This window comes from Ceratotherium simum, chromosome X (genome assembly GCF_057802395.1).
Source record: "Ceratotherium simum simum isolate JZ-2026a chromosome X, ASM5780239v1, whole genome shotgun sequence".
NCBI classification, from domain to species: domain Eukaryota; kingdom Metazoa; phylum Chordata; class Mammalia; order Perissodactyla; family Rhinocerotidae; genus Ceratotherium; species Ceratotherium simum.
The window spans coordinates 89,229,023-89,248,914 of record NC_141940.1 but is presented as its reverse complement, the minus strand read 5'-3'; the positions used below and the strand labels follow the sequence as shown (position 1 = coordinate 89,248,914).

At 58.2% G+C, this 19,892-nt stretch overlaps 3 protein-coding genes across 6 annotated transcripts; 2 read left to right on the top strand and 1 right to left on the bottom strand.

Annotated features, from left to right (window-relative positions):
* Positions 1-501: 501 nt before the first annotated feature.
* On the top strand, positions 502-4,262 carry MAGIX (MAGI family member, X-linked). Of its 2 annotated transcripts, XM_087426872.1 has the most exons (7): positions 502-571; positions 650-871; positions 1,380-1,526; positions 2,260-2,342; positions 2,419-2,655; positions 2,766-2,937; positions 3,696-4,262. In XM_087426872.1, the coding sequence occupies exons 1-7, from the start codon at positions 523-525 to the stop codon at positions 4,025-4,027; spliced, it is 1,242 nt and encodes a 413-aa protein (XP_087282998.1). In that variant the 5' UTR covers positions 502-522; the 3' UTR covers positions 4,028-4,262. The 2 variants fall into 2 exon arrangements, with proteins under 2 accessions (XP_087282998.1, XP_087282999.1); XM_087426873.1 differs by lacking the exon at positions 650-871 and having other exon boundaries at positions 504-571.
* A 3,070-nt stretch (positions 4,263-7,332) lies between these two features.
* Positions 7,333-10,462, top strand: PLP2 (proteolipid protein 2). Its single transcript, XM_004434926.3, has 5 exons — positions 7,333-7,553; positions 8,870-9,022; positions 9,128-9,223; positions 9,753-9,843; positions 10,046-10,462. The coding sequence occupies exons 1-5, from the start codon at positions 7,458-7,460 to the stop codon at positions 10,066-10,068; spliced, it is 459 nt and encodes a 152-aa protein (XP_004434983.1). The 5' UTR covers positions 7,333-7,457; the 3' UTR covers positions 10,069-10,462.
* Positions 10,463-10,572: 110 nt separating this feature from the next.
* On the bottom strand, positions 10,573-19,469 carry PRICKLE3 (prickle planar cell polarity protein 3). Of its 3 annotated transcripts, XM_004434924.3 has the most exons (9): positions 19,252-19,374; positions 17,950-18,035; positions 16,843-17,026; positions 14,817-14,930; positions 14,360-14,497; positions 13,332-13,535; positions 13,055-13,241; positions 11,939-12,238; positions 10,573-11,308 (listed from the first exon to the last, which is right to left on the bottom strand). In XM_004434924.3, exons 1-9 carry the CDS (start codon positions 19,291-19,293, stop codon positions 10,713-10,715), a joined length of 1,851 nt encoding a protein of 616 aa, XP_004434981.1. In that variant the 5' UTR covers positions 19,294-19,374; the 3' UTR covers positions 10,573-10,712. The 3 variants fall into 3 exon arrangements, with proteins under 3 accessions (XP_004434981.1, XP_087282996.1, XP_087282997.1); XM_087426870.1 differs by lacking the exon at positions 14,360-14,497 and having other exon boundaries at positions 19,252-19,469; XM_087426871.1 differs by lacking the exon at positions 11,939-12,238 and having other exon boundaries at positions 19,252-19,373.
* Positions 19,470-19,892: the final 423 nt, after the last annotated feature.

Genomic DNA, 19,892 nt, shown 5'->3' with positions numbered 1-19,892 from the left:
CCCAAGGCTCCAAGGGCGTCCCCCTCCCCAGCCCACCAGACTCTCCCAGTTCCCCAGTAGGGACCGGCTTAGGCAAGCATTCCCTGCGAATTTACTGAGTGCCTACCATGTGCCAAGCTGTGTTGGAGGCTGCCGAGTTCCCCGGTAAACTTGCGCTCCAGTTCTGCCTCCCCGTGTCTAGTTGTCAGAGCTCAAATGGGGCCCTTAACTTCGCTGGGCCTCGACTTCCCCTTCTCACACGCGGAGTAACAGCATTCCCTGGGGGGCAAGAGGGGCCCAGCCCAGGGTCCCGGGATAAGAGAGGCGGCGCCTGAGGCAGAGCCAGATCAGGCGCTCGCGCCGGCTCGCGCAGCCAGGCCTCCTTGCCGGCCGCCAGGTAGGTCACCGCGTGGGTCGGGGCGCCAGGCACGGGACCGGCCGGTCTCAGCCGCGTCCAGGCCTGGGCGGGCCGCCAGGTGAGCGCACCCCGGTGCTCAAAACGCGTCGCTGGAGGCCGTGCGTCCACCCGACGGACTACAGGTCATGGAGCCGCGCGCGGGGAGCGCCACGGACCCTAGCGGGAGCAGAGGAGGTACGCGATGCAGGGAGTGGGCGAGTCCCCTGCCCCCATCGCCCCGCCTGCCTGTTGCTCACCTTTTCCTCCCGACAGGTAGTAAACAAGGCAGCCTTGGCGCCCAAGCAGCGGCGGCAGCGGGCAGGGGCCCAGCGACTGCGGCTGGGCTCGAGGTCCCCTCCCTGCACCCGCACCTGCACCGGCACCCGCGCCGCGGGGCCCGCACCAGATCCCGGGGCTCTCAGGAGTTTCCCGGGAGATGTGCCGGAGGGGTCTGCCCGGGGTCACTGGAGGACACCTGGGCACTCAGGGGCTGCGGTGAATTGTGGGGGGCTAGGTGGGGGCCTCTGGGGATATGTGGAGGGGCAATCTGAGGCTATGTGGGCCATCAGGGTTGCCTAGGACATCTGGAGGGGGAACCGGAGGTCCCAGGGCCACCGGGGGGCAGACTGTGTTCTGTTGGGACGTCCGGGGGAATCGGGGTCCCTCTGGATATTGTGGGGGAAGAGTTTGGAATCTGGGGTTGTGAAGGTCCAGTCGGAGACCTCCAGAGATATCCACAGGGTGTTTGGAGGTGTCCAGAAACATTGCGGTCACAGACCTATCTCCAGGGATACCGTGGGGGCAGGCGGGGTCCGCGGGCGTACTCGCGGTGGTCGGGGGTCGCGGGAGATGAGAGGGACATCGGCGACCTCCAGCACTATCAAGGGCGTGGTCAGGGGTCTCTGGGGCTCTTGAGGGGCATTCTAGGTCTTCGGACGTCGGGGAGCGTGGGGGTTCGCCGAGGCTCGGGGTGGGCGCTGACCTGTTCTTTTCACCCGCGCAGGCCGCGGCCGTACCCCGTCCGCGGGCCCTAGCGCCCGGCAGCTCCTGGCCCGGCTGGACGCGCGCCCCCTGGCGGCCCAAGCTGCGGCCGACGTGGCGGCGCTGGTGCGCAGGGCCGGCGCCACATTGCGCCTGTGCCCCAAGGAGGGTGCGTGGTGGGGGCGGGGCCTCTCAGGGGGCGGGGCCGGGGTGGAGCTGAGTTCTGAAATGGCGGGCCCGAGATTGTTAGTTACTGCCCTGGGTGGGGCCAATGGTGTGAGCTGGGAGGGCAGGGCTCGGAGGGTAATTCGAGGGGGCGGGGCCTTGGGGTTATCCTAGAATATTCCTCTAGGAGGTGACAGCGGCAGGGTTATTGCAGCAGGTGAACGTTGCAAGATTAGTTGCAAGTAAGGCTTCGAATGGCGTTTCTGAGGGGGCGGGGCCTGGAGAGTGCTGGGACGGGCACTTAGCTAAGGGTCGGGCCTGGAATGCTAGTCAAGGGGGTGGAGCCTATAAGCTCATGGGGGCGGGGCCTAGATGTGAGGAATGTGTTGAGGTTTATAGGCTAATTAGGGGGCGGGTCCCAGAATGTTCAGGAGCCCAACCCCGGGAGTAGCGCCCTCCAGGATGGGCCTAAGGGTGTCGTTTGAGGGTCGAGGTCTGCGTGTTATTAGAGGGAGGTGGGAAGGTCTGGAGGGTTATTCAAATAGCCGGGCCCAGGATTATTAGTTAAGAAGGCGAATCAGGACAGTTATTCCTGTGGGTGGAGACTAGTTAAATAAGTGGGCGTGTCTGTGCATTTAGAGGCAAGGAAATGAGATGAGGCTAGAATGTTAACTTAGGGATCAGGTCCTAGGTGGTTTCCATTGAGTCTCCTCCCACTGCCTCTTTCATTCCCCTAGTCGTTAGCGTGCAGGATTCTGCGGACATAGAGGTCACCGACAGTCGCCTGCCTAATGCCGCTTTCGTAGAACACCGGCCCCAGGTACCACTTTGTCCTCCTATTGGAGGCCCCTTGTCTTGAGACTGGCAGTGTATGTACACTTGTGTTCTTACTCCAGCATCGTCGGTCAGAAACCTTGGGTACATGTACCACGGTGTCCCAAGCGACCCAGGGTATGGCACGTCGTGCTTCGAAGCCGCCCCAGGCTTCTGGTCGGTTCTGTGTGGAACTGGTTCGTGGTCCCATGGGCTTTGGCCTCACGTTAAATGGAGGCCGAGATGCAGCTGGAGACGCTCCGCTGGCAGTGCGCGGGCTGCTGAAGGACGGGCCGGCAGAGCGCTGCGGTCGTTTGCAGGTGAGCCATAAAGCACCACTCCATTCGATGGTGCTAGCCTGGTCCTTGCCCTTTGTCGGGGTGCTCTTCATCTGCCCTTCCTCCAGCACCTCTGCCTTCCACTCTTGCAGGCTGGTGACCTCGTGCTCTACATCAACGGAGAGTCAACTCAGGGCCTCACCCATGCCCAGGTCGTGGAGCGGATTCGCGCAGGCGGACCCCGGCTCCGTCTGGTGCTAACCAACCCTCTTGAGACCCACCCCGGCAAACTTGAGGGGGTGGGAGGGCCCCAGAAAGGCGATGGTGGGTTTCTTAGGGAAGAGGTGTCAGGGATCTGTGAAGGGAAGGAGAGAGTGGCAGAGTGGAGAGGCTGGGGTCCTGGGCGGGAAGGGTTTGGTGGTCTCAGTGGGGAGGGTCGGTGGTTGATGTCTGTGAAGGGTCATGGTATTCTCCAAAACCGCGGGGGGCGGGGAGCTGGGCAGGGAGTAGGGTGTCGGGATAGGAATAAAGGTGGACTTCTGAGGGGAGACTTTCTAGGTACTGGGCCAGGAGAGGAGGGAAGGGGTCTAGGGTAAAAGAGGGTGTTCAGAAGGAAGAGTCATGGTCCTCGGATGGGAAGGCAGAGTGGGTCAGGGTGGGGAGGAGATGGGATGGGGATCTAGAGGGTAGGGGGTCTCATTCTGAAAGAGGAGGGGTCCATAAGGGAAAAAGTCGGGGTCGAGGGAGGTGGGTTGAGCAAGGGGAGAGTCTGAGGTCCTAGATGGGAGGGATTTGGCATCTCGAGGTCAAGGTCAGGGTTTGATTTCCTTTGGAGATTGTGGGAAATGATTTCTGAGGGGTGTGTTCTGGATCCAGTAGGGGAGGGGTCTTGGGAAAGGAGGTGTCAGGGGTCTTAAGGAGTGGTGGTGGTTCCTGAAGGGCGTGTCCAGGCCTTGAAGGGAGATTTCTCTAAGGAGCAGGATCCCTGCCTTTGCAGTCTCCCAGCCACCCTGGGCCAAGGCGCCCCGCTCTCTGTTCCCCACCCTATCGCCCAATCTAACCCGCAGTCTTGCCATCCCCAGATCGCAGCCCAGATTCTGGGGGACCAGAGGTGATGAAGTCTCGCAGCGCCAGCCCCTCCCTACTTCAGCACCCTCGATCCCATAAGACGCCCCAAACCCGGGGCAGCCCGGAGCGTAGCCCAGAGCGAGCGGCCGACAGCCCCGCGGTTCCTCCTCCTGAGCGGCCTCCTGAGCGGCGTCCTGAGCGCCGCACGGAGGACCCTCACGACCGAACTCCGGGTTCCCCGGGACCCTGGCTGGTGCCCAGCGAGGAACGGCTCTCGCGTGCCCTAGGGGTCCCGGGGGCCGCGCAGCTCGCCCTGGAGATGGCAGCCGGCAGGCGGAGGCACTGAGCATGCATCGGGCGGCTTGGTGCTTACTTGGTACTGCCCAACCTGGATCTGGCTTGCTCCGCCGGCCGCGCACTAGCGTGGCGGGGAGAGCTTCCACTTGGTCTTGTTCACCCTCCTGCTGCGCAGTCGACCAGCCCGTGCTCCCCTCGCGGCGTCAGTGGCACAGCCCTCCCGGACGGGCCAGCCCTGCGCTTCTTGTTTCGGGCGGGGGAGGTAATAAAATGGTTTGATCCAGTCTTGACTTTCCAGGGGCTACTGGCCCGGTGAGGCTCCCGAGTCCACCTGGTAAAGAGGGTGTGGGTCGATCTGGTTTCTTCTTGCAACCATTGACAAGCTTACTTCGTGTTATTTCTTTCATGCCTCTAGAGGGGTCCTTGCTTCTGCCGGCCTCAGCCCAGCGTGCTTTCTCCCCATTCCGTTTCTCTTAGCAAACTTCTGCTTCTCTCCCCATGCGTTCATTTCACTTGTTGGGAGGTGTTCAGGGCTCACAGATAATTATTGCGCGTGGCGTGTGAAATGTAGAGGTGGGCCTGTGATGGCGGGAGTGCACCAGTATACAAAGAGCCTTGGCCCGGAATCGTCCAGACACTCATCTGATGGCCCGATAGCAAGGCTAGAACCACGGCGGCTTCCTTCGCCAGGAGCCTGCAGTCTCTCACTTCTGGTCTGGTTGGCCAGCTTTCTCTGGCACGTAGACTGCCACCCTCAGGGCATGGGCTGGGGCCCTGGAGCCCCCTTTAGGGCGGAGCCAGGAAGGTGTGAGTCAGCTGGCCGGGCTAAAAAAGGCTGTTACAACCTTTGGGCCGCACCCCCCTCTTCCATAGATGGTGACAAACTGCAACCGGGCTTGTGTGCACACGCCACATGCTGGGCGTTCCCAGTCCTGGGAGAGGCCAGAGTTTCCTCCATCCTGGGAACAGAGCTCAAACCCGGGGCTTATATGGCCAGTGGGACTCCAGCTGGGGTAGCCCCGAAGCAGGCACTGGCCAAGGCCAGAAATGTCCAGTCACCTCTGCTGTCACCACATCGTGAACACTTGTCCCCATACACCCAACGAAGGAAGCTGTGGTCAGGCCAGAATGGGCAACTCTTACCCCTACAGGGAGGGGCCGGGGACAGGTTAGAGAAATTAAAAGACTGGAGTGTGAGTGTCCAGGGTGGCTGTTGGGGAGCAGAGAGGGACTGCAAATCCAGGCTGGGAGTTAGGGTATGAAGAGGTGAAGAGGTGAACCCTTGAAGGGTTAGCACTGTAGACGTTGTGGGGGAGGGCGCTGGGGCTTCTAGCTGCCCCTGACTCAGACCCTGGTGGAGGTGTGGCCCCACAGAAGTCAGGAAAGGGCTCCAGAGCCCTAGTACTATAAACACAGTCACACCTGGGAGACTAATATTAGTAACCCCAGCCACCATTTACTTAGCCTTATCCCTGCTACTGGCTCTACTTGCAGTGTCTATTTTCATCTGGTTACACATCTACTCAATAATCCTGATATGTCCATTTTAAACAGAGGAGGGAAGTGAGGCCCAGAGAGTATAAGTAGCTTGAGGGAGGGAGTTTGAAACAAGATTTAATCAAGGCTCAATTCCCAAACCTGTCCCCTTAATCTCACCTGCATTTGACAAGTATTAATTGAGCCCCAACTGTTTACCTTGCACTGTGATAGGCGGTGGGGAGATGCTGGGGGAAGGAACAAAGATTTCTATCCTTGTGTAGCTGATGTGTGTGTGGGGGTAGACAGATGTCAGAAAATACAAGAAAATGCGTAAATAAAAGATAATTTCAGAGGTGAGAGTTATGAAGATAGCAAAAGGAGGTTATGTTAGGGGAGGTAATGATGGTGGGCTGCTGGCCTCTTTGAAGACATAACATTTGAGCTGATACCCGAATGACCAGAAGCCAGATGTATGAAGAGCTGGGGGAAGGGCATTGACAGCAGTGGGAACAGCAAGTGCAAAGGCCCTGATGCAAGGCAGAGTTTATTTTGTTCTAGAAACTCAGGCATGTCCTCACAGAGGTGGAAAGCACACACAGCACTGGGAAAAATATGTTTCATCTCTTCCACTATCCAATTACTCTTTTGGCAACCTGGGATGGAAGAGGGGAGCAGCTTCCTTGGTTTGGAGGGGCTCTGGGTTGCGGGGGTAGCAGGCAGGCCCTTGGCTTGAAACATCCTGGCCTTCCAGCCATGACTCGCCCCTCCTCAAATGAGATGAGAATAAAACCAACATCCAGTCTGGAAAGCATGCCCCTCAGCACATCTCGGGGGAGATTCTGATTCCCGTGACCAGGTGCATATCTCAGATGCAGAAATCAAGGCTGAGTTAGAAGTTGCTTGTTCAGGATAACACACTCTTCAAATGTTGTTGGCCTTGTCACCCAGCCTGGCCCCTCAGGAGCCTTCCCCTCATTTTGCCAAGCTCCCAGCAATCAATAAACCTGTGCTTCTTCCCCATTCTTCATCTAGGGTTGGGCTCACAGCCCCTCTCCTTAGAACCAGGAAATGGAGGCCCAGCACTTAAGACTGGGACTTCCTCAGGATTGCAGACCCTGGGCTCTGATTCTCTTAATAATGTTCACCCCCATTTACAATGAGCAGATTGATGCTCACCGGGCCCTGTTCTCTCTCAGCCTGTGCACTGGCATCGTCTCGTTTCCATCACGGCTAGGAGGTTTATTCCACAGTCCACGATATTTTATCTAAAATTCTGAAGTCCAAAAAGCTCTGGAAACCAACAGTTTTCCCACAAATTGGGCATCATATGGTTCCAAAACCTGACCTGACTTAACCAGGAGCAATTTTCAGTCCTGGCTTATCCCACTTACTGTGAACATCCACATCTTTCCTTGAGGAAGTATTAAGGTGTTTTTTTTTTTAAATGGGGCAGCCTCAGACCCCGCTGAGGGTGTTAAGTAATGCACGGTATAGGAACCGGGAAAACTTTCTAAAATTCGAAATATTCCAAATTCTGGAAACATTCCTGGGTTTAACCATGGCCTCGGCCACCGTTTTTACAGCTAAGGAAACTGAGTCACTCTCTCCCAAAGCGAGATCTCCGCGGTTCTGAGTTGAGGCAGCCCCGGGAGTATTTGTATTCTAAAAGTGCGAAGGGTCTCGCCATTACCGCGCATTGGTACTCCAAACTGCCAAGCCTCAAAGGCTGGCGCCCCGGGAGATGGGGCGCCCCGGGGGCCGTGCGCCGGGAGGGGAATATCCTTGGCGGGCGGGGCGAGGGGGCTTCCGGGGCGGCAGACACCTGGTCCGGCCCCCTCCGGCCCCGCCCGCTTCTGCTTGGTGCGGTGATTCACTCCCTCCTTCGCCCCGGGGCCACCTTCCCGGCCAGACGGCGGGCAAGACGATTGGGTGTGCAGCGTCCTCGAACCCGTGAGCAAGCAAGCAGATCCTCCGAGCTCCTAGGGACTCCGGCCCACGCCATGGCGGATTCCGAGCGCCTCTCGGCCCCCGGCTGCTGGGCAGCCTGCACCAACTTCTGGTGCACCCGAAAAGGAATTATCCTGTTTGCTGAAATCGTGAGCGTCCCGGGACAGGCGGGTGGGCAAAGGCGGGGTGGGATGGCTGGACCACGCAGAGCCGGGAGGCCCCAGGTGAGGTAGGCGCGTGGCCGGGGGCGCTCAGCAGTGGGGCGCAGGTGGGTGGGTTAGTGGCGGAGGCCAGAAACCAGGGGCGCAGGGCGAGTCAGTCGGGTTTGGAGAAGGTGGTCGGGAGCTGCTGGCCCACGGGGTGAGGCAAGAGGCCCATAGAGCATATGGGGGGGCCCCATGGAAGGAGACTGCGTGGACTCATCTGTGGACTCATCAGAGGGGTCCCAAGGGGCTGGGAGGTGGGAGCCTTCCGTGGCAGGGCGTGGCGCGGCCTGGGCACTGGCGGGCGGGCTGGCAGCGCGCCCAGGGGCGGGGCCTCTTGGGGTGGGGCCCTGCGCGCTTGTCCCGTGGGGTAGGGTGCCCCGCCCTCCGCCAGTTCTTCCTCGCCCTCCGGTGGTAGGGCGGGAGGTCCTTAAGCTGTCCTGGCCGCTCGGCAGCCTCGAATTCTCGCCCTCCTCAAAGTGGGCGCCGCCTTTGAGTCACTTGTAAAAGGGGTGCGGCGCCTTTAACGGAGCCCTGTCCCTCCAGTGTCGCTCTCACCGCTTCCCAAAGGGGTTGCCGGGGGAACCGCACGTCCCGCCCCGTCAAGGCCATGCAGCTGGCCCCAGCAGTGCTCGCAAAACGCCTGGCAGCGCCACTCCTCTCAGGCCACCCCTGTCTTAGAAGGGAAAAGGGGGGAAACTGAGGCACCCAACTCTACCCCTCACTAGCTGAGTGACCGTGGGAAAGTCACTTAACCTCTCTGTGCCTCACTTTTCTCATCTATAAAATAAAGATACTAGGGGCCCCCTGGCATAGCGGTTAAGTGCACCAGCTCTGCTGCTGGCGGCCCCGGGTTCAGATCCCGGGCGCCCACGACACACCGCTTGACAGGCCATGCTGTGGCGGCATCCCATATAAAGTGGAGGAAGATCCACGTGGATGTTAGCTCAGGGCCGGTCTTCCTCAGCAAAAAGAGGAGGCTTGGCATGGATGTTAGCTCAGGGCTGATCTTCCTCACACACACAAAAATAATAAAATAAAGATACTAGTAATAGTATCCAGCTCATGAGGTTGTCGTGATGATTAAGTGAATTAATTCTTGTACAGCTCTTAAAACAATATTTCGAACACAGTGAGCACACAATAAGTGTTTAGCTATTGTCATTTTCCTAGTCCTGGTAGGCATCTGAGACTCCCAACTTAAACCAATCCCCTCAGCCATGGGAGCTGATCGAGGCCCCTTTCCTGTGTTATCCTTCCAGGTGTTGTGCCTGGTGATTCTGATCTGCTTCAGTGCCTCGACGGCAGCATTCTCCTCCCTGTCGGTGATCGAGATGATCCTTGCTGCTGTCTTCTTTGTCATCTACATGTGTGACCTGCACAACAAAATACAGATCATCAACTGGCCTTGGAGTGTGAGAAAGGGGCCGAAAATGGCGAGGCTAAGGAGGGGCCTGGGCAGTTGGGATTGTCTGGGGAACTCTGGATGCTGACTTTCCTCTTCTCCCTACCCCTCCCAGGATTTCTTCCGAACCCTCATAGCGGCCATCCTCTACCTGATCACCTCCATTGTCGTCCTTGCTGCGCCAGGAAGCCACTCCAAAACCGTCGGAGGGGTAAAGGCCGTGGAGGCAGCTCCAAAGCATAGAGGGGTTTGAGGATCCAGGGGTCATTTCTGCCTCTGGCAGAAAGTGTGTGACCAACAGCAGGCCACACTTGTTCTCAGGGCCTGAAGGAAAGTCTGGCCCAGGCACTGGTTTTCCTCCTGAGATCATCATTTGCTGTAAAGGGCCATCCCATGTCTGAAACAGGGACCTCTGTGGGAAGCACAAAGAGGTGGCCCCTTTGTCAACACACTAGACTACCATCTGCTAGAATCTGTCTCAAATGTACAGTATTAATGGTATCTCCTGTATGTGGGGCCACCGTGTGTCTGCCCTGTTTTAAGAGGTACTAGGAGGAGGGAGGCTGGGACAGAGTCCAGTCTCCTGGCCTTTCTCTCTGGCTCTCTGGCTTCCCGACCTGGGGCTTTAGTCACCATCCCTGCAGGGGGCAGTCACTGGAGGTGGTGGATACAAAGAGGTAAGAGGCTGAGTAGGCTGACTAGCTTAATCCAACCCCCTTCACTCCCATCTCCACCCCCAGGTACTGGGCCTAATCGCTGTGTGCCTCTTTAGCTATGATGCATATGTCACCTTCCCCTTGCGGCAGCAAAGACATTCAGCAGCCCCTACTGGTAAGTGTGTGTGTGTGTGTTTCGGGGGGGGAGGGTGTTGAGGAGAGAAGAAAAGGGGTCTCCCAAGGGCATGAATGCCAACTCTGTCCCTTATTGGTACTTATGGCTTTAGTGGCAATAAATAACATAAGCTTCCGTATTCTTGTCTGTAGAATGGGCATATGGATCCAGCCAATGCTTTCTCTCTTTTCCTCACTTGCAGACCCTGCAGATGGCCCGGTGTAGGTGGACTCCCTTCATTGCTCTCTGCAACCTGCAACTAACACCTCTATCAAAATAACTCCTCCCACCCCTACAACACGCCCAGCCAGCTCCCAGCCCCCTATTGAGGTAAAAGTGCCTTTATTGGGAGAATCTGTCTCTCCGCTTGCCAATCAATCCTCCTGGGTGTGGCCACCTTGACTGGTGAACCTAGGTCCCCCTTCCTTCTGCAGTATCCAAAAGGAGACACCAGTTCTGCCTGGACTATGCCCCCACCTAAGCCACAAAATGAGGGAGGAAGGCGCCTCAGATTTCAGACTCCAGGCCCCAGGTTGTGACCCACTCCAAATAACCTCCTCAGTGTTTGGGGTGGCTCTATGGAGGGATAAATAAATAATAAACAGATTGTTAGAACATATGATAATGAATAAATTAATCCTTTGATCAAATGTGGATAAATCTCAAACATTAGGAGGGGGCAAATTGGGGAGGTGGGGGAGCTAGAACAAAGAGGTAAAGAAGCCAGGCCTGTTTTACAACACATGTTAAATTACTTCAATAATACAAACAGACGAGGGAGAGAGGAAGGAGGGGATTTATGACTTAGGTTGGGGGGCATGTCATCATCCACACTGATTTGAGTGGAGTCCCCCAGGACTGCCTTGCCTTCAAGCCACGATGCAGTTCTTTTCTCTGGCCTGGCGAGGCATCCCTGGGCGCGAGTTCCTGAGGAGCTGTGGAGTCTGGAAGTTGGGGTTCTCAGTTGCAGTGTCCTGAGCAGGCACGGGCCTGCACAGGTGCGGGGGCAGCGGGATGCGTTCCCCTAGGAAGAAGCCGTCGTCCTCTGAGGACTCGGAGCTGGGGCTGGAGGGCGAGCTGGCGCAGGATTCTGAGTCTGACCCGGATCCCAAGTCACACTGATGGTGGCGACATCTGCCAGAGTGGCGGCAGTGATGGTGGTGGTGATGGTGGTGGTGGCGGTGGCGGCGATGGGTGGGGGCCTTGGGAGGGGGACTGCGCGGCCTGCGGCGCTGGGCTGGAGGTGCACTCAAGGTCCGCCGCGGGCCTCCCTCAGACACCAGGGGGTCTCGGAAGCTGACGCGCGGGGCGCTCTGGCGACCGAAGGCACCATCTTCCGGGAGCGGGTCCGGCTGGCCAGTGGGCCCCGGGGAGGGCTCGGGGGCACTGCGGAGCCCCAGCTCCGGCATGGAGTGGCGGTGGGGGCCCCCTCTCAGAAAGCGGGTGGGCTCTTCGGGGCCTGCAGCTGGAAAGAGAGAGAGCGACTCCCTGTATCTGACACCCCCGCCCCCAACCAAGGGAGGCCTTGGAAGGGCCTTCTCCTCTCCCCTTTCCCCCATCAGGACCGGGAAAGTGGGAGCAGGGGTCAGAGACGGGCAGCGAGGTGGGGAATCCGGGGGATATGAGGCCTAGGGCAGGCTCTGAGTGAAGGCGAGAGGGAGGTTGGAACGCAGACGCAGCAGGACTGGATTGGCGTGTGGGCATGGCCAGGGAACGGGGGCGTGGCTCTTGATGGAAGGGGCGTGGCATAGGCTGGAGCAGAGAAGGTTTAGGATGGAATGGGGTTGGGGCCTGGGTGCAGAGGGTGGAGAGTCAAGGGTTTGGAGGAAAGGAGGAGGAACTTGGGCTCAAGCAGGGACAAGTTGAGGTAGAGGACGGACCCTGTACAGAAGGGAGCGGAACCAGGTTTTATAAGGGGGTGTATTTTGGGCTGGAGACTAGGCCTGGAATGGTTTGGGGAAGAAGCCAGGGCTGAGGGGGGCGGGGCCCGGGATGCCTGGGCCCCAGGTGATGGGCCTGGGCGAGCCAAGGGGAGGGGCTAGGGCTGAGGCGGGAGGACGCGGAGTGACTGGGCGTGGCTCGAGGGTTAGCTCACCAGGCGCTGGCTCGGTGCTGGTGCCTTTGGTGGCGGTCTCAGACGCCCCCTCCACAGCAGAGAAAGAGGCTGTGGAGGCTGCGAGAGGTGCGGAGACCGTGCCCGCGCTCCAGCTCCGGCGGCCAGGCCCCGGAGCCGTGGGTTCGGACCCCAGGCTGCAGGCTCGCGAGCAGAAGATTAGGCCCCTGCGCGGCAGGAAAGGGCGGCCCAGCAGGGCTCGCCCACAGCGACTACAGCAAAAGCAGCGGTCTGAGGCGTGCCAATGCTGGCCCTCATAAGCCATCTGGCCCTGGTCCAGGCCTGCGGGGACCGACACAAGGGGGAAAACTGAGGCAGTGCCCTCAGGCATATCTCCACTCCTCCTAAATGGGGCCCTTCTCGGAAAGAGGCAGGGAATCTGTGGCAGGGTACCCCGAGCTGCCTTCTCCTCCCACTTCTCCATAATGGGGCCCTTCTCTGGAGAAAGCAAGAAACCTCAAGTTTGGTCCTCACCCCAGGGTTCCTCATCCTTGTTCTCTCTTGGAAACTGGCTGGTAAATATCTCCTCTTCCCCCTCCCTTTCGTTCCCAGGGTGCCCCCTCCCAGAGTAGGGGTGGGCATTGGACTCTAAGATGTGGGTCAGGCTTAGACATTAAGAGGTGTCTTCAGGTGGAAGGACAGTGTAAGGTGGACCTGAATAAAAGGCCTAAGTGGTGGGGGCAGGGCTTAGAATGCAGGGCGTGGCCTTGGAGGGAAAGGGTAGGGTGTGGCATAGAAGGTAGGAGTACCTAGGCTGAGGAAGAGAGTCTTAGAGAATAGGGCATAGCCTGGGGGAGTAGGGGCTAGGCTGAGAGGGTTGGAGGGTGGCCCTGGGGGGCTGAGAATTAGAGAGCACTCTGGAGGTGGGCCTAGATGTGTAGTGGTGCCTAGCGTTGTGTATGTGGGGTTTAGAAAGCATGGCATAATGGATATTGGTGATGGGACTTGCAGTGAAGGGTATAGGCGTATGATGCTGGGGCTGGAATTAAAGTATAGGATATAACAGGGGATGAGGCTTGGAGAACAGGAGGAATCCTGGGGAGGGGGCTGTGGCCCAGCTCTCTATCCATCCCTCTGTCCAGTCCCATGTTCACCCACCGATGTGCTCCCCACAGCCATCACAGTACTCCGCGTGGCGGGCCTCGTAGCAGGCGCAGCAGTGGGGGCGGCTCTGACGCATGACATAGCGCTGCCCTCCTAGCGAGGCTTCACACTCGAAGCAGCAGAAGTGACCCATGTGCCAGTGCCGGCCCTCGGCCTCCGTGCACTCAGGGGAGAAGATGATCTGTGGGGAGCAGGCCATCTGTGGCTGTCAGATTGGCCTGCCCCTGGCCCTGCCCGCCCTCCACTCCCACCCCCGGGCAGAGGCACAAACCTCATCACAGGCTTCGCAGCGCGGGCGCAGGCATTCAGCATGGTGGCGACCACAGTAGACCTTGCCAGCATGGTAGAAGTAGATGAGGTCCACCAGCAGCTCCCGGCATGTGGAGCACACAAAGCACTGTGGGTGCCAGCAGGCACCCAAGCCTGCGCGGCTGGCAAAGACTGCGATATCCCCACCTCCGATCTGCTTCCCACACTGCCAAATGACAGATAGACACCGTCACCATGACCGAGATGGTCTCATGCATGGGGGTCAGCCAAGGTGTGCGACACTTGGGCCTTCCTCATGGTGGAGCTTTGTGACTGACCCCACCCACGGGGTAATGTTGAGACAGGCCCTGCCTACATGGGGGGGCATCTTAGAGACTGACCTTGCTCCTGGGGGAAACCATAGAGACAAGTCCTACTCATAGTGGGTGGCCTTAAAGGCAAGTCTTGCCCTTAAGGGGTTGGGGAACCCATAGAGACAGGCCAGGCCCGGTGGGGGACCATAGAGATAGTCTCCACCCACCTGGACCTTAGCGACAGACCTCATCTAACAATAGGATCTAAGAACAGGCTCCACCCACCAGGGGTGGCCTTGGAGATGAATTCCACTCACACTGGGCTCTAGAGACAGGCCCTGCTACTGTGGGTCAGTTCTTAAGGACAAATCCCGACCACAAGAGGACCAGAGAGACAGGTTACGTCTCACGTCCACTGCGTAGAGGGGAGGAAACCATAGAGAGGGTACACTAGGGCTTCCTTAGAGACAGATTGCACCCAACAGTGGGATCTGAGGGAGGCCCTGTCCACCTGGGGCCCTACAGACAAACCTTCCTGGCTAGGGAGGCCTCAGAGATGGTCCCTACCTAACAGTGGGATGTGAAGACAAGACCCCTCCACTAGAGAGGACACTAGAGAAAGACCCCTAGGTCTTAAGTGGCAGGCCTCATCTTCCCAGGGCCTGGAAGGTGGGCCCTGCACCCCAGGGCTTGGAGCAAAGGCATCGCTCACTTGCCGAGGCCCTCCATGGCTCACCTCCTCACAGATGGCCCCAGTGATGGTCACCGGGAAGATGCGCACGGTGCCACGCCCCAGATTCTCCCGCTTCCGCTGCTGGCTGAAGGCTCTGAGCTCTTTCTTCTCCTCCTCTTCCAGTGCTGTGCAGTACTGTGCCTGGGGTAGTAGGGGTCTTCCAGGCTCCTCCCCTAATGCCTGCCCCCTGACCCTCTTCCAAATTTCATCCATGCTCAAAAAGTTTACTTCTAGGCCTTTGTATAAATGGTGCTTCCTGCCTGAAATACCCACCCCTTACCTTGTCTCCCAAGGCCCAGCTGTGGTTTTGTGAAAGAATGTCCCCTGATTGCTCCTGCCTGTCTAGACCTTTCAGCTCACCTTTCCTCCTCTGCCCCTGCCCATTTCTTTCCAGCTGCCCAGCATTTGCCCAGGCTGTGCCCCCTACCTGGCATGCCCTTCTTGTCTTCTTTCTCCTTACCTCACTGTCGTGTGGGGGCAGCTGGTGCAGCAGCTGCTTGATCCTGTATTTCTCCCCGGGACTGTTGACGTAGGGGACCTTGTCCTCTGGGAGGCAGCTGAAAAACTGGTATACCTGGGAGGACATGGGGGAGAGGAGAAAACAATGGAGACTAGGGGTGAGTTGGGATGGTGGGTCCCTATTTCTCTGAGAAGATTAAAGTCATCAGAAGGGAACTCCTACTGACTCCCTCCATCTCGCCTTCCTCCAGGCCGGATCACTTCCATCACCTCCCAGACATGCTTAGAGTCCCCTCATGTCTTGACCTCACTTTTCCCTCCAGCTGCTGCTCTACTTTTCTCCTTCCCTTTACAGCAAAATCCCTCAAAAGAGTTGTGTGCACTTGCTGTCTCCACTTCCTCTCCTCCTGTTTTCTCTAGACCACACTTCAGTCAGGATTCCTTGCCCCTTCTGTCTCTGCCGCTCCTCCAAAGCTGTTTCTGTCACAGTCATCAGTGACGTCCACAATGTTCAAGTCATTGTTCAGGTCTCAGTCCTCATCCAACTTGACCCATTAGTAGCACTGGACACAGCCGATCACTCCGTCTTCCTGGAAACACTGTTCCCTGGGTTTACTCCTAACTTATTGGCTGCTCCTTCTCTGCCCCTCTTTTGGTTCCTCCTCAACCAGCTGACACCTAAATGTGGGAGGGTCCTCAGGCTCAGTCCTTGGTCCTCCTGCCTCTGTCTACCTTCACTCCCTTGGGAATCGTATCCAACCTCATGTCTATAAATACCTTCTCATGGCTAATGCCTCACAAATGCATACCTCCAGCCCTGTGACTTCTCCCTCAACTTCTAGGCAATGTGACCACTCAGACATCTAACAGGCATCTCAAACTCCAGATGGCCAAAACCAAACTTATGCTCTTAGCCCTCAAACTTGCTGCTGCCTTGGCCTGAGCCATATCAGTTAGTCCATCCATCCTTGGTGTCATCTTCGACTCCTCTCTCTCTCACACCCACAAGCAAATCCTCTCAGCTCTACTTTCAAAATATAACCAGAATATGACCACCATTCACTACTTCCACTGCCAGCACTGTCATCAGCCCCCTGGACTATTGCAGTAGCCTCCTCTCACTGGTCCCCTGCTTCCACCCTCACTCCTGCAGTCCCGCCTACACTTAGCAATCAGAGGGATCCTGTTAAATCCTAAGAGAAATTGCATCCCTTTTCTGCTCACAACCCTCTTGAGGCTTCTCCCTCATTCAGAGTAGAAGTCAAAGTCCTCTCCATGGCCCCCTGCCACCTCTCTGACCTCACCTCCAACCACACTCCTCGTTGCTCACTCTGCTCCAGTGCACGGGTCTCCTCACTGTTCCTCCCATGCGCCAAGCACACTCAGGACCTTTGCATAACTATTCCCTTTGCCTGGATCGCTCTAACCTCAGATATCTGCATGGCTCACTCTTCACCTCCTTCAGGAAGCTCGAACATCAAATTCTCACAGAGGTTGAACAGGGCACCCTATTTACAGTTCAAACATCTCTCTCCACTCCGCCCCTGCTTTTTGATTCCATAGCCCTTACACCATCTGACATATTTTAACAGGTTTGCTTATTGGCTGTTGCTCCCTTTGGGAATCTAACCTCCACATGGGAAGATATTTTCCTGTGTTTTGTTCACTGCTGTGTCCTCAGTGCCTAGAATAGTGTCTGACATGCAGTAGGTGCCCAAAAACTATGTGTTGACTGAATCAGTTGGTGGAGATGTGGTGAATGAAGTACTGGGATAAGACCTGAGGTAAGGGGTACACTGGGAGTGGGGTGAACAGGCCCTGCGGTACCACCCAGTGATCACTCAGGGTTCCCTGTGAGTTACAGGGGGCTGACCACCCCTAGATCAGGGAGGGGTCAGAAAGACACATGCAATCTGACCATACACCCTAGCATTGCCCCAGAAATAGGTTCCCACCTGAGTGTGTGTGTGTGTTTGTGTGTGTGTGCACCCACTAGAGAGCAAGAGTGGGTTGTGGTCTCTGGTCACCTGCTCGGGCTTGAGACCAGGGGGCACCCAGGCATACTCCTCCGAGGCACAGCCTGAGTCATCGTCGGAGATAGAGTGGTGCTGGAAGTCTGAGATCAACCGACACATGATGCGTTCCAGGTCCACAGGCACCCCATGCACGGCATGCTCCTCCCTGGGGCATTTGCAGTGCTGGCAGATCTTTCTGGGGGGAGCAGGATGGGGGTCAATTACTAAGGGATAGCCCACTGTGACCCCTTGACAGCCTTTGGAAGTCCAACTGAGGGGCAGGGACATGCAGATTATCACCACCAAAGGATTCTGAGCCAGGACAGGGCCCTAGGCCTGGGGGCGGGGCTGAGAGGAGGTGGGGCTGTGAGCTGGACGCCGTGGGGGGTGGGCGCTGGTTGTGAGGGGCTGAGAGGCCAGCTGAGGGCAGGGCTGTGAGGCAGGGGCAGAGGGCCTGGCTGGGCACGGGAGGTGAAGAGGTGGGGCTGTGGGGTCTCAAGGCCATCCCCTGACTTTCAGCTCTGGGACTTGGGTCAGACTCTCCCAGCAGCAGATCTGAGTAGGGGTGGGGCTCTGAGTCTAATATGGGAGTTATAAATCTAGGGGCTTCCTCTCAGGACTGGCTCTGGACGTTGTGGGGGAACTTTCCCTAGAGGCGGGCTCTAGCCTGTGCTGAGGCTCTGAACTTGTGGGCAGGTTGGGCTCTGAGCCTGTAGGTAGGGCTCTGTCTGTGGTATTTTGTGGGACGTTTTGGGTACAGGGCTCTAGTAGGAGGACAGGAAACTGCGTCTGGGAGAGGAGTTCTGAGCCCAAGAGGGGGGATGGAGGTCAGTAGGCGATGCTTAGAACCCAGGACGGAGGATCTCCATCCGGATGAGACTCAGAGGCTTGGGGAGGAAGCTTCCGGGGGTGGGGCTGTGTAGTGGGCGGAGCTCTCCTGGGAACAGGACAATTGGGAATGAGTCAGGGGGCGGGGCTCTGAATCCGAGCATGAGGCTCTTTCTGGAACTGAGCTCCCTGGGTAGACCAGGCTCAAGCCTAGGGGCGTGGCCTAAGCCTCTGGGGGTTCCCCTGAGGGCGGGGCCCTGACGAAGGCTAGGTCCTGGGATGGTCACCTACCTCCAGCCATGCAGCAGAAAGCCAGGGCACTGCTCCCTGCAGGAGTTGCAGGGCTGGCCGCGGTCTGGGTCCTCTGCCTCTGGAGGCTGTATGGGCAGGGGTAGACACGGGACCGGGCGAGGCGTGGTGGAGAGGAGGAAGAAGTCAACGCCCACCTCTCCACTCCAAGGCCCGCGACCGCACGCTGGGGCCTGTCCCACCAGGGCAGCGCTGGGCAGGCTGAGACAGCGCCCGGAGTGCGGGGGAGGGGGACACAACTGAGGTAGAGGTGGGGCAGCTGAGGCCAACCTCCCTGTAAGCCCTCTTTTCAGGGAATTCCCCTCCCCAGGCCAGATGCGGACTCCCCCTACCCAGTCTCAACACCTCCCACCAGCTTCTGATTCCTCCAGGCCTCAGACACCTCCCCCAGAACACAGAGTACACTCTTCCTACCGAAGGGCAGAGTCCCTAATCTGGGGGTCTCTTCCCAGGCCTCATCTCGGGCCCTTCTCCACCCCAGGCCAGTGGCACACTAATTCCACAGGGTAGGAGTCTGAGACCTCATCCTTACTTGGGATCCCCACATGAACACTGCTGGTCTTTTCAGAAGCTCAAGAGCACCTCCCCCAAACCCTGGCTTCACTCTTTCATACCCAAGGAACTGGAGTTCCTCCTCGAGGATCTCAGGAGGCCCCTGATCCATTCAGAAACCCTCACCCCAAGAAGCCTTGGCCCTTACCCTTCATATCCTAGGGCTATTCACTCCTTCTCTGGACCACCAAACCCAGACCCCACCTAGAGACCCCTTCCAAAGGAAGAGAGAGACTCTTCTGTCTAGGAAGTCAAAAGCTCCTTGGCTCAAGTGGAAGCCTGGAAGCCCTCTTCTCCCAAATCCCAATCCTTCGACCCTCAGGATTCAGGCACCCCAGGAGTGCAGGACCCCACTCCTCAGTCCACCTTCTGCCAAGGTACAGGGGGAGGTCCCTTCCCTCAGAAGCTCACGGAGTCCCTGCTCAATCCAGGACCCAATCTTTTGGCCCTGAGAATCCTCTCCCATATTCACACGAGAAGGGAGCACACCAGGTCTCTGGAGTGCTGATTAGGGTGCGTGGAGAGGTGACTAGGGAGCATGGGCCACCAGAGCTCCACATTCCTTCATCGCCATGCTTCCAGCAGCCCCAGCTCCTCTGGTCTGGGAATCCTGGGGATGGGGATTCCCAAACACTCTGTGGAGCGCCTCCTCATAGCTATCCCTATCCCCTGCCGCCTCTCCCGGGCCTCAGTTTACCCCTGACCCACACCGCTGCCCTGAATCTCGCTCACCGCGCGCCCGGAGCGGCGCCTCCGGGACCCACGCGCGAACATGGCGCGCCCGGGCAGGGTCAAGCCGGGCCGGGTCAGGCGAATGGAATCCTTGTCGCAGTCAGGCCACCGCGCGTCCGGCCGGGAGCTCTGTTCCGTAAACCTGACACCGGCGTGGGAGGAGCGCGTCCTGCAGGGCCCGCCCCTGGGCCTGTCGTCTCTCGGGGCCAAGGCGCCCCCTGCCTAAAGGTGAGGGGCACACAGCCCAGGAGCGCTGTACACGAAAGCTCCCCTGCCCTCCTGCCCTGGGCGGGAGCGGGGCCTCAGAAGGCACGGCCACCAAATTCCAAGGTACCAGATGACCTCTCACAGGACATTCTAGGACTTGAGCGTTCTGCACTGGAGGAGGGGGGCCTTAGAAGTGGCGACCCAACTGCCAGGGGTGGTGTGCTACAGTACTTGTATTGACGCTTCGTGTCGATTTATCTTGGATGTTTTTTGGGGGGAGGATTTAAAGCCACCTCTTGGCCCCCTCCCCGCTGGTGATGTTCCAAGAGTCTCTTTCCCCTGGATGAATGCTGCAAGAATGGTCCCCAACTCCATCGCAGCCCCAGCTGGTGTTCCCTTGCCCGCCCCCATCAGAGAGCTAGATCTTACACCCC

What these genes read in the sequence shown, in the direction of transcription:
- MAGIX (XM_087426872.1), top strand. Translation starts at nt 523, where the DNA reads ATGGAGCCGCGCGCGGGGAGCGCCACGGACCCTAGCGGGAGCAGAGGA. An exon ending in CCCTAGCGGGAGCAGAGGAG is followed by an intron (nt 572 to 649) that starts GTACGCGATGCA and finishes TCCTCCCGACAG; the next exon opens with GTAGTAAACAAGGCAGCCTT. An exon ending in GCGCCTGTGCCCCAAGGAGG is followed by an intron (nt 1,527 to 2,259) that starts GTGCGTGGTGGG and finishes TCATTCCCCTAG; the next exon opens with TCGTTAGCGTGCAGGATTCT.
- PLP2 (XM_004434926.3), top strand. Translation starts at nt 7,458, where the DNA reads ATGGCGGATTCCGAGCGCCTCTCGGCCCCCGGCTGCTGGGCAGCCTGC. An exon ending in TCATCAACTGGCCTTGGAGT is followed by an intron (nt 9,023 to 9,127) that starts GTGAGAAAGGGG and finishes TACCCCTCCCAG; the next exon opens with GATTTCTTCCGAACCCTCAT. An exon ending in ACATTCAGCAGCCCCTACTG is followed by an intron (nt 9,844 to 10,045) that starts GTAAGTGTGTGT and finishes CCTCACTTGCAG; the next exon opens with ACCCTGCAGATGGCCCGGTG.
- PRICKLE3 (XM_004434924.3), bottom strand. Translation starts at nt 19,293, where the DNA reads ATGTTCGCGCGTGGGTCCCGGAGGCGCCGCTCCGGGCGCGCG. An exon ending in GCTGCGAAGCCTGTGATGAG is followed by an intron (nt 13,242 to 13,331) that starts GTTTGTGCCTCT and finishes TGCTCCCCACAG; the next exon opens with ATCATCTTCTCCCCTGAGTG. An exon ending in CAGCACCGAGCCAGCGCCTG is followed by an intron (nt 11,309 to 11,938) that starts GTGAGCTAACCC and finishes CTCTCTTTCCAG; the next exon opens with CTGCAGGCCCCGAAGAGCCC.